This window comes from Paramisgurnus dabryanus, chromosome 6 (assembly GCF_030506205.2).
Source record: "Paramisgurnus dabryanus chromosome 6, PD_genome_1.1, whole genome shotgun sequence".
NCBI classification, from domain to species: Eukaryota; Metazoa; Chordata; class Actinopteri; order Cypriniformes; family Cobitidae; genus Paramisgurnus; species Paramisgurnus dabryanus.
The window spans coordinates 3,281,912-3,294,441 of NC_133342.1; the positions used below are offsets into that span (position 1 = coordinate 3,281,912).

Sequence of the window (12,530 nt, forward strand, 5' to 3'; positions counted from 1 at the left end):
TAGAGGAAAGTTACATTCTACCATTTTCAAACGTTTTTACAATGTCATGTTTTAATCTTCACACAACTGTTTTCTATATTTACTATATGTAAATGATAGAGAAACATTACATTTAAATGTTTTAAACCTGTTATAAAACATTATTTCTGAATGTTTTGTAAAAATATTGCTGTAGAAAACACAATTCACTTATTAAGTTTAGATGATTTGTTTCATTTTAAGTCACCATTATGGTGATCAGTGTTTGTTTTAACAAATTTAACATTGCAACACTAGGAACCCTGGAGGTATTTATGCAACTTTATTGTTTATTTTGTGTATATTTAAAAAGATAGTATAATAAAATGACAAACGTTTAATTATAGCAGTATAATATTATTTTTTGTAACATTACAGTAAGATATTTAATAGACCCAAAAGTTTGCATAATGACTTGCAGTGCATGCAATTACTGCATTTCCTGTATTTGTACTCTGCACAATACAAATAAAGTTGAATCTAATCTAAAAAATATATATACATATAAACCAACATGGATCATTTGAACCATAGTTTAAAAGTGCACAAATATAAATAAAGAAGGAAAAACTACACTTTAACCAACACTCAAGGTCTAAAATTCACAGCAAAAAATTGTGCCATTGAAATGTAAAAATTCAGAACACAGAAGGCAAACTATAATTTACTAGAACTGTACTATTAAATTATAATAGTATATTATACTACTATAATTTATTTCATTTCTAGTCTATTTCCTTTATTTAATTATTAAATTATAATGGATAGTGATATTCAGGATACATAATGTAAACAGATATGTGCATATACCTAACATTTCACTCACATATGCATACACGCAGATGCGCGCACACACGCTAAATGATTGTCATATTTACTTTACATTGTTTACACACAAACAAACACACACCCTAACAGTCATAAATAGACGTTCATAGCACATTTTTTGCTTGCTAATAGTAGGTCTCTTTTTCCACCCAGCCTATAAATAAAAGAGAAGAGAGGTAAAATATTAGCAACTTAAATCTGAAAACTTAAATTGTTAAGATTTACAGAGAAATGATTGAGTAACATTGTTGTAACTTTGCAATATTGTATTACATAGAATTATTAAACACCTTCATTGATGCTGAAGTCTTTTTTTGGCAAGTAAAACATTTAAAGGCATTTCACAAGACACTTTTAAGATGTCAAATAAATCTTTGGTGTACCCAGAGTACAAATGTAAAGTTTTAGCTCAAAATATCATAGATCATTTATTATAGCAAGACAAAATCTTCACTTTGTAGGTGTGAGCAAAAATGCATTTTTGGGTGTGTCCTTTAACATGCAAATGAGCTGATCTCTCTATTAAATAACAGTGGTGTGGTTGGATAGTGCAGATTAAGGGGTGGTATTTTCCCCTTCTGACATCACAAGGGGAGCCACATTTCAATTAACTATTTTTTCGCATGCTTGTGGAAATGGTCTACCAAAACTTAGTTACTGTGTTGGTCTTATTAACATTTTCTAGGTTGATAAAAGCAGTGACTGGGGACCCAATTATAGCACTTATAGCAACTTTTCATGATATGTCCCCTTTAAAATGGGGCAGGAAATAAAAACAACTTTGAAACTAAACTAAAATAGACAAGGCCTCTGAAATTATCTTTGCAAACATCTATGCTTACCTCCAGGATTTCGGCGCAGGATTAATTTACGGATCTCATCGTACACAAAGATTAACAGACTGTACGGCAAAGCACAGAACCACCACATAACCCTGGCAAAAAAATACCAAAGGAGAAAAGGTGAAGAAAATGAGCTTCTCAGGGAACGCAATAGAAAAGTCTACACACTGTGTGGTGTTCATGTGTTTCTTACTTGAGTGGGTACATCCTTAGGGCGATGTCCATACCAGGACAATAGGACAGGAAGGCTGCCAGAGCAGTCTCGGTAAACAACCCAAAAATGAGAATCCTATTCCTGCAAGAACAAATGTCAGACAGTGGGGTTTTACAGGGATGTATGCAAATGCCACCATGCTAAATCAAAAACGACCTGTGCATTCAGTCATGCACACACAAAAGGCGCAGACACACAAGCACAAACTGACTTCATGCCCTGCTGGAAGACGGAGTTCCTGCGCGTCTTGCAGATGATGAGGTCAGCCCATTGCACCACCACAATACTGGCGAAAAATGAGGTGTGACAGGTGAACTCGATGACCTTGCGCTGCTCATAAGTCTGCGACAAACACAAAAATCTGCCAATTATTCTGGGAATTGTTTTACAGAATGCATTTGTTTTTTTGAGCATCCAAAGATAAAATACATATGATGTATAGACGAATAGGTTCTTGATTTCTTACTGGGCTGTTCTCCCATATTCCTGACCCTGGTACCCGTAGAGGCCAACCAACCACTTGGTTTGCACAATATGAAATTTAAAACAGCCTCCCCTTTGGTTACCATGCAAATAATTTGTAGTGGGATTTAAGAACCGAGCAGAAATCTGGCAACATTTCACTTTAGAAGTGAACTGAATGGATGCAGTTTGCAGTAATTTACTAATGCTAGCTAGGGCTGCACGATTAATAAATAAAAAGAATCACGATCTTGATTCATACATAAATGCAAGCTACTTTCTTAATGATGGCAATTCACTTAAATGTACAGTATTTCCCTGTATTCAGATGCTGCATTCACGTGTTCACATATTTACTTTACAACAATCCAAAATCCTATATTAGTCCAACTTGGTCACACTTATACAATGTAAACCCAAACCATATTTATTCACCAATCAGACCCAATCGTTTTTCTCCTCTTCATTTGTGGCATTCTACTGTCACTTGTGTCACCTGAAACAGGGTGGCAAACCTAAACACATAGACCTTGTTCACAATGTCAGTCCTAATTTGATTTTAATGCATGTCCGATTTAATGCATGTCCGATGACGTGTTTACGAATTTACGTGACGTGACAGCATGACGTAACCAAAAAGCTACACAAATGCGATCAGAGTGGTCAGACTGAAATGGATTTCCGAAAATGCAATTTGAAAAGGATTTTAAACCACCTCTGGATGTAGCCTGAAACTGATTAGAAAAAAAAAACGGATTTCACATGGCTTTTGGCCATTCACACGTTCTAAATGTGATTGGATTCCAATCGGATATGCACCATAATCGGATTTGGCCTGACAGTGTACAGCTACGGACAGGGACAGGGATACAGCTACGGCCAAATCTTGTGAGATATTGGGTTTAGGGTTTGGGGGTAGGATTAGAAATAAAAATAGCAGTTCTGGCTAGATCGGATACAGCTACGGCCTAAATCCCGTGAAATGTTGGGTTTAGGGGTAGGATTTAGGATGGAAATAGCGTTCATCAGGTAAGATTTTATTTTCAGGAGATTTCAGGTGAGATTTTGGCCGTAGCTGTATCCCTTCTAGCCCAAGAGTGCCATTGTGAAAAATCCTGCTGGCGATGGTGAGAGTGACGATGCAACAATATTTGTTTTGAAAATAGGCAAGGTATCACTGCCACAAATTCTCAATCAGAAAGAGTTTTTAGCACGGGGGAACGTTATAACGTGCCTTCCTTCCTGAAGCTTTAAAATGTTGATCGATTAGTGTTTTAAAGGTTTACTGTTTTTAAAAATTTTAAGGTTGGCCAGTTGTAGTGTACAAAAAGCACATTCGCCATTTATTTTAATTATTTTTATTTATTTTATTTATTGTTTACAGATTTTAAGTTAATCATCTTAAAGGATCTAAAATAAGGAAAAGCGACTTTTAAGACAGTTTTCATCCTGTTACTTTTAAGTACAGTACTTTATTATAACTGAAAGTCATGTGTAGCATTTTTTTCGTGAAAATAAACTTTTTTTTATTATCATGTGAGAGAATCGTGATCTAATTTCCCATGAATAAAAACCGTGATTCACATTTTAGCAAGAATCGTGCAGCCCTACTGCTATTCTAGTTACATGCAAATTTAATTTCACCTAATTAATATTCATTAGCCACGTGGATTATGTTAATAGTTTAGATTATTCATACATCTTGACTCAATGTACTGAAGGATTTTAGGATCTGTATCTGCCTTATAGATTCGTAGTTTTACACACAACAGAGTTGACTGTCTTTGAATAAGAGATTATTTTATTTTTTAGATACTAAACTGGATCCCTGGAGCTGATATAACATTTTTGGCATAGTCAATAGTGCCTAGAATAGTCATTGAACAGATGCTTATGCCTGCATGTGTATGTGTGTGTGTGTGTCTGTATACCCATTGCTGGCCATAGGCGTCCTCCAGGTCATTACATGAACGATCATCCCAGTCCAGTCGAATCCCGAACAAATGTCGGGGCAAGAAACCATTCTCAGCCATGATCACAAAGTAGGTGAAGAAACCTCCAAGTGCCTGGATCATACCTACACAAACACATGGTTGGGACTTTAAATGACTTTCAAAGCTCCCAGCATGAAATTTTGGCTAAAACAAGGCTCAATTTGGGCTGTCAGTATAACATGTAAAAGAAATGAAAGCAAACACCACTGTTGACTTTGCTTACATAGTGGATTTTTGTATCTTTAAGTTAGTTTGGCAAAAACGGTATGTAACCAAATTCAAGGTAATTTTGGGTGGAAGTGGGTTACTCATTCTATTGTCTCGGTTATTGCTTGCTGGGTTCTTATACTGACATAATAATATTTTACCCCTAAACCAGACATACCATCCTTGTAGGGACAATTGTTACCAACTAAGTATTGTGTACCCACACAATGATGAAAAAATGTACACGGTCCCTAGCTGTCACTGGGGTGGTACCCTTTCAAAAAGCACACCTTTGCACTTTAAAGGGACACTCCACTTTTTTGAAAATATGCTAATTTTCCAGCTCCCCTAGAGTTAAACATTTGATTTTTACAGTTTTGGAATCCATTCAGCTGATCACTGGGTCTGGCGGTACCACTTTTAGCATAGCTTAGCATAATCCATTGAATCTAATTAGACCATTAGCATCGTGTTCAAAAATGACCAAAGAGTTGAGATTTTTTCCTATTTAAAACTTGAGTCTTCTGTAGTTACATCGTGTACTAAAGCCGACGGAAAATTTAAATTTGTGATTTTCTAGGCAGATATGGCTAGGAACTATACTCTCATTCCAGCGTAATAATCAAGGACTTTGCTGCTGTAACATGGCTGCAGGAGGCGCAAAGATTTTACGGAGCACATGAAAATAGTCCCCTTGGTAACTTTCAATAGCAGAGGACTATTTTCAGGTGCTGCGTAATATCATTGCGCATGCTGCAGCCATGTGACAGAGGCAAAGTCCTAAATTATTATTAAGCCAGAATGAGAGTATAGTTCCTAGCCAAATCGACCTAGAAAATTAAAGTTTTAAATAGGAAAAATATCAAAAATCTTGGTTTTTTTTTTTTGCACGATGCTAATGGTCTAATCAGATTCAATGGATTATGCTAAGCTATGCTAAAAGTGGTACCGCCAGACCTTAAGATCAGCTGAATGGATTCCAAAATGGTAACAATAAAATGTTTAACTCCAGGGGAACTAGAAAATGAGCATATTTTCAAAAAATAGTGGAGTGTCCCTTTAAGCATTTATATTAGTACCTCAAAGGTACATATTAGTACCAAATGTATATCTTGGTACCTAAATAGTACATAGGCTTTTTTAAAGTGTACCGCCCCTGTGACAGTTTGGGACTAATTTTACCAATTGTTTTATTGACAGTGTATAAGCATAGATAAACACGTGAACATTTCTTAAAAGAACCTCTCTATAAATACTTTAAACCCCCAAAGCAGAAAAGGCAATTTATTAGGCATGTTAATTTATTATATCTCTGAATCTTCACACACTACAAGGTGTAGAATTGCAACAGTTATAAAGTGCACGTGTGCTTGCAAGTTCACATAAGACTAACCGATTTGGCCATATGCCATGCTGATGAGCCTCTCGTTCACCAATTTGTCAGTTTTAGGGTTTCTGGGCTGACGCTTCATAATATCACTCTCTGCCGACTCGTACGCAAGAGAGATGGCAGGAACCTGAGAGACAGAGAGAGAAAGTTGCTATTCTGTCCTGCCGACAGAGATTTTATGTCTGGTGCCAGAGGGTGATATCACACTTGACAGAAAGTGAAAGTATGTCTGAACGCACACGTGTGAGAGTGTATATCTCACCATGTCAGTGCCCAGGTCGATGCAGAGGATGGTGACGGTACCCAGGGGCAGCGGCACGCTGGCGATGATGAAGAGTAGGAAGGGTGTGATCTCGGGGATGTTACTGGTTAGAGTGTAGGCAATCGACTTCTTCAGGTTGTCAAAGATTAGGCGACCTACAATGTGAATGAAACGGAGAGGGATTTTAAATATAAAATCAACACTGAATGGTCACATTTGCTGCTAAATTACTCCCAAAGACTTAAATGCTATTTTAATGTGAAACAAATGAATCTCCCACATCTGCCCACATTATTAGCATTTAAACATCACATTAAATGTAAGGGTAGCATGCTTAATGAGTGACCACAGCTGTTAACCTCTAAAAAAGTTGTCCGTACTTCTTGTATTACATACCATACCATTTGTTTTAATTGTGTGCTAACTGAATGCAACCAACTATTATAATGGCTTGGATTGTGTCATTCTGTATTATTCATGCCTTATGATTCATTCTCATTAGTTGGTTATCACTCCTCTCTCCCCTTCACTTCCTCTCTCACCTTCCTCCACTCCAGTAACAATTGATGCAAAGTTGTCGTCCAGCAGGATCATGTCAGCAGCCTGCTTTGAGACGTCTGAGCCTGCGATTCCCATGGCAACACCGATGTCAGCTTTCTTCAAAGCAGGAGAGTCGTTCACCCCATCACCTGTCACTGCCACTATAGCACCCTAGGGCCAAGGTCAGTCAATCAGAATCTGATAGAGAGCTTTTAACCAATCAGAAATAAAGACAACTACTCGGTGTTCATTTCACAGATGGTTTAACTGTTATGTAATGTAGAGAATAAGTGTGCCAATACGAATATTTATGTAGGGTGCATTTGTGTGTATTGTGTGATAAGTATATGCTGTGGTCTTCTAAGTAAATGTGTGTGATTTTAGTGTGTAATTTCTGGATTACAAGTGTCAACAAATGAAAGGGGAAATTTGAAGTGTTTAAAGGGGACATATTATGCAAAATCCACCTTTACAAGGTGTTTGGATAAAAATGTGTGTCGGCAGTGTGTGTTCACAACAACCCTACAATGACAAAAATCCACCCTCTCCTTATTTTATCCCCATCAAACCAAAGTAGTCTCACTGGACATGCTGTTTTGATTCACTTGTTAATGTGACATCACAAAAACAAAAAGCCTCGCCCACAGCCACTCATTGACTGGTTAATTTTACTCAAAAGCACTCACTGTTTGTTGGTAAGGGAGTTGTAGCTCATTTGCATTTAAAGGTACAGACATAAAAACAGTGCTTTTTGTGCTCCCACCCAAATAGGGGCATTTTGGACATGATATAACAAATGATCTGTGGGATATTTTTTTAGATGAAACTTCACAGACAGACTTTAGGCAAATGGGAGACTTATATTACATCTTGTAAAAATGGACATAATGTGTGCCCTTTAACTCTTTCCCCGTCAGCGTCTAAATAAAAAGTTGCTAGCCACCGGCAGCATTTTTCATGTTTTTTACAAAAGTTTAATGTCTTCCAGAAAATGTTCTTCTTTAAATATATAAATATACAATATATCAAATGAAAGAACAGACTAGAGGCATTCTCAGCTCCAAAGAAATGAACCTGACCCAAAATGACCCAAATCACTTTATACCCTAGCCAGCCGAATTTAGCCCCTCCCACAACATTGTATGCTTGTGGACATTCGGTGTGGAGTCGCTCCATTGTGGTCTACTATGCACGAACAAAAACTGTCGAACCAATCAAATTATCAGGGAGGGCTTTATACGATGATGGACAGATGATCAACAGTAACGTAATCAACCACGTCACCAAACAGCGCTTGTGTTGAATCCGTTTACAACAAAGACGGCACCGCTGCAAAATTGAGATATGAATATTCTGTCATCGAGTCTGTTCTAGAATATATTGACAGCGCAATGATTTTAAAAGAGGAAAAGAGAAACGCGATCAATACATTTGTTGATCGAAAATATGTTTTTACCGTCCCTCCTCCGGGATTCGGCAAACGTTTAATTTATCAGCTGACTCTGATGGTCGTTAAGCAGATGGGACACAATGAAAAGGGGCAATTTGGTGTGCACGACAACGTGGATAAAAACTAGCGGTCATTGCCAGCTCCTTTTCGGAAGCCTGTGGATGAAGTTCGACTAACTTACGAATGGTAAGAGATAGTCTGACTGTATGACTTAGTAAATAACTCACAATGTTGTGATATGAATGAAATGTTGTAAACACAGTAGATGTTGATGTACGTTTGCTAACTCAGACTCAGTATAATCATAATGTTAGTGTCATTGTAGCGAAATAACTAGCAGTTCGGTCAGGCTGCAAAAGACGCCATTTCAACATACGTCGCACACTCGGTTGGACGTGAAGACCTCTAGAACAGACCCTCTGCTTTTAAACAACAACAAAAAACATTTCATCCTACCATCATTAGTTCTTTTTATATCACCTCTCAAAAAAGATAGGTTTCTTCAAAAAACAATTTTGAGCAAATACTTCCGGGTTTTATAAGTTGCCACCTGGTGGATAATAGCGGCATTACGGATTGCTGAAAATACTCGTCATTGGCAGGGAAGCCTTTGGTCTTAATTGACGAGTTAATTCGTCAATGGCGGGGAAAGAGTTAAAGAACAATGGAAGTGCCTTTAAATGCACAGCTTTGATCGATGCATTAATATTTTCCTTTGAAACAGAAAGTTAGTGCGGGACATAATGTGTGGCCCCTCACCCTTTCAAATAAGCCAGTAGTGTTTGGTTTCCCCAACACCCTCGAATCTGATGTGAAGCAGAATGATGTCTTAAAAATCGTTGATCATCCATATTGGTGGAAGTGAGAGCCTGTGAGTTTTGAATGTTAAAATCTTCTAAATGTGAATTTTGTCGATGTTTTGGAGGAGACTAACATATTTGACTAAAATAAAAAACTTAATTTCATGGGGACTTAAACAGGTTTACACTTTACTGTGGTTGGACAAGAACTTACACAATTGGTTAAACAAAACTGGCCAGCTTTGTGTCATTTTTTGGTAAAATGAACCTTCAAATGGCTTTCTTAAAGTTGTCTGAATATATACAACTGGAAATATAGAAAGAACTTCATTCAAGAAGTTATTTATCTTCCCTTAAAGATCCATTGATTGAAACTTGATATTTCAGTCTTATCTACAACGGTGAGTCGAGTTATATTTTATTAAACTTGTCATCTCTTAACTTTTAATATTCGCACACACCTGTCTCTGGCAGCCCTCCACGATTATGAGTTTTTGTTGAGGTGAAGTGCGCGCAAACACAATCTCCGTGTGGTACCTCAGAACATCATCCAGATATTCAGAGCTCATGTCCTTCAGATCTGAACCGTGAACCACACAAGCCTTGGCGTCTCTGAAACGCACACACACACCATTATGATGAAGCAATAAAAGCCGACCCATTCAAAATAAAAACCCATTCGAATAGATTTCAACACCCACACTCTCCAAGCAGACAGATGCACACACAGACCGTGGGTTGACTTGGCTCAGAGGTATATTAAGTCTTTCTGCGATATCTTCAACCGTCTCATTGCCCTCGGAGATGATGCCCACACCTTTAGCGATGGCCTTGGCTGTTATAGGGTGGTCACCCGTTACCATGATAACCTGTTAAAATGGATTTCATTCACTTTTGAGTATGAGCGACAAAAAATTAAATCTTAATGCTGAATAGACAGGGCCGATAAATGAATACCTTGATGCCAGCAGAGCGACATTTGCCTACGGCGTCTGGTACGGCAGCTCGGGGTGGATCAATCATAGACATTAAACCCAGAAAACAGAGGTGACTGACTGGGAAATTCACATTTTCAGAGTCAAATTTAAATCCTCTTGGAAACTGAGAGGCCGAGAGGTACAGGTGACAGAAACCTGGATTAGACAGGAAAGAAAATTATAGATGAATGAATGGATGGATGGATAAAAGGGGGGAGAGAGGAAGAAAAGACCTACCCAAAACTCTTTCGCCCAGCCCACCCAGATCAATGTAGGCTCCTTGAAATGCGTCTTTCCACTCATCATCCAATGGTAATTCTTGACCATTGATCATAATGGTACTGCACCTGCATGACAAATCACCAATAATCACAATATTTGATCAGCAATAAAAATCATGAGTCATTGTTTAATGAAATGAAAGATGATTTTATGGATTCATGTATCATTAATAACAAAAATGAATTTTGATTTGAAAATTTGATTTGAGATTTATAATAATACGCAGTTGTAATTTATTTATTCATTATGTTGATTTATGCATTTTGCAGACACTTTTATTCAAATTCACTAACAGTACATGCTTGACCAACTGAGGAACAAATCAACAATAAACACAGCTATTATGACCATATAATAGTATTCAGCAATAGACAGCATCCCAGTGCTGTTCCTATTTGACACACCAATCAGATTCAAGGGCTGGAACAAACTGTTGCATAACATTATTTGTTATTACTTTATTTTTTAACTCTCAGAAAAAAAAGATACAAGAAGGTATCAAATTTGCTGGGGTTGTACCTTTTAAAAAAGTACACTTTTTTACCTAAAAGGTACATATTGGTACCCTAAAAGGTACAAAACAGTTTAGTCCAACTACTAGTGATAAGCAATGACAATGATTTTAATAAGATATATCATAAGGATTTTGAAATTGCAATTAAATTTACATTTCTTTAATAAAATAACAAAGAAAGTAAATAAAACAATTTTGTCATATTTCTGTTTAAAAATTTTAGGTTTATGTTGGTGGGTCCTGGCACATATTATATACATTTAAAGGCTCTCTAAGCGAATCTGCGAGACGTTAGTTATTGTTGACGTTTGAAACTGTTTTCAAACACACGGACCGTAGCTAACTCCTCGCCCTCCCCCTCCTTTCCGTGCTTTCATGAACGCGCCCAACCCCCACCCCCAAATCCTTTTTGTCGTTTATTGGCTGGAATACTTTGTTTTGTTTTGTGATGCTAGGTTTGGCCACTATGTTGATATTGCGGGTATTTTCGTATATTATAGCTCAAATGAGCACGTGACACGATATTCTTTTATGCTGCTGAATGATCTTCGCTTCAGTGCAGTGAGTGACGAGCTAACTTACCTGATATCTGCTTCAGTCCAGTTTGCTGATTTTTCTCGTTGTGAATGTTGTTAATTCCTTATTTTAAAGAGTTAAACCAATTTCATGTTGCCTTGACACGCGCGTCCTCACTACGGCACGTGCGTCATTGTTTTTGCGTCTCATTTATCATTTCCTAATAACTGCTTCAATCTAGTTTGCAACATTTCTTGTGGTGAATGTTTATATGCACGTAAATCTCTCATTTTAAGGAGCTGAACCATAACTTTTGTTGTGATGACGCGCACGTCCCCCTTATCCTTAAAGGGATAGTTCGGCCAAAAACGATATTAAACCCATGATTTACTTACCCCCAAGCTGTCCGAGTTGCATATGTCCATCGTTTTTCAGACAAACACATTTTCGGATATTTTAGAAAATATTTTAGATCTTTCTGTTGATTAAATGTAATGTTACGGGGTCCAGCCATAGTCCACGACCTTCAAGTCCAAAAAAGTGCGTCCATCCTTCACAAATTAAATCCAAACGGCTCCAGGATGATAAACAAAGGTCTTCTGAGGGTAATCCGTGCGGTGTTGTTGTAGAAATATCCATATTTAAAATGTTATTAACGTAATTAACTACCTTCCGGTTTCGCCGCCATCTTAGACTCAATTCAATTCAATTCAATTCAATTTTATTTATATAGCGCTTTTCACAAAAGTCAATTGTTTCAAAGCAGCTTTACATAAATAGAAGCAGTGAAAAGCACAGAAAACGACAGATAGCACAACAGAATACATGATAGCATGAGCAGTTAAATTTGCTGCGGCTATGACTCAATATTATAATTGCACGTATTACTAAAGCAACGTATAGAAGAGGAAGCTAGGTAAAGCCCAAAAAGGCTGCCTCCCCGGGGTGAAAAACCCCCTAGGAGAAAAAAAAACCCCGTGCTTTTATCCGAGGAAAAATAAGTCCTAGGAGGGAAAAACCCTTGGGAGAACGGAAATGGAGATTTAGCGGAGATTAAGCGGTTCTGCCGGTGATCGTTGGTCAGGTATCAGCTGGGCATAACGTTGAAGGACGGCCAGTAGATCAGAGGTGTGCCGACTTTCACATCTACCGGGACTGGGTCTGTTTGTCTCGTCCTCGGGTCGAGGACGAGACAGGGAGAGAAAAACAAAATCGTATTAGCGTAGCAGCCGTT

The 12,530-nt window shown here is 37.7% G+C and overlaps 1 protein-coding gene across 1 annotated transcript in view; it reads right to left on the reverse strand.

Moving 5' to 3' along the window:
• Positions 1-282: 282 nt before the first annotated feature.
• Positions 283-12,530, reverse strand: part of atp1a2a (ATPase Na+/K+ transporting subunit alpha 2a) — a 36,975-nt gene continuing 24,727 nt past the window's right edge. The window contains exons 13-24 of the mRNA XM_065262135.2: positions 10,222-10,331; positions 9,965-10,140; positions 9,740-9,876; positions 9,469-9,619; positions 6,760-6,928; positions 6,218-6,372; positions 5,959-6,082; positions 4,296-4,441; positions 2,114-2,244; positions 1,882-1,983; positions 1,689-1,780; positions 283-1,000 (exon numbers count right to left, since the gene is read on the reverse strand). Of these exons, the coding sequence (XP_065118207.1) occupies positions 972-1,000; positions 1,689-1,780; positions 1,882-1,983; positions 2,114-2,244; positions 4,296-4,441; positions 5,959-6,082; positions 6,218-6,372; positions 6,760-6,928; positions 9,469-9,619; positions 9,740-9,876; positions 9,965-10,140; positions 10,222-10,331 (1,522 nt within the window). The 3' untranslated portion in view covers positions 283-971. The remainder of the gene's footprint in view (positions 1,001-1,688; positions 1,781-1,881; positions 1,984-2,113; positions 2,245-4,295; positions 4,442-5,958; positions 6,083-6,217; positions 6,373-6,759; positions 6,929-9,468; positions 9,620-9,739; positions 9,877-9,964; positions 10,141-10,221; positions 10,332-12,530) is intronic.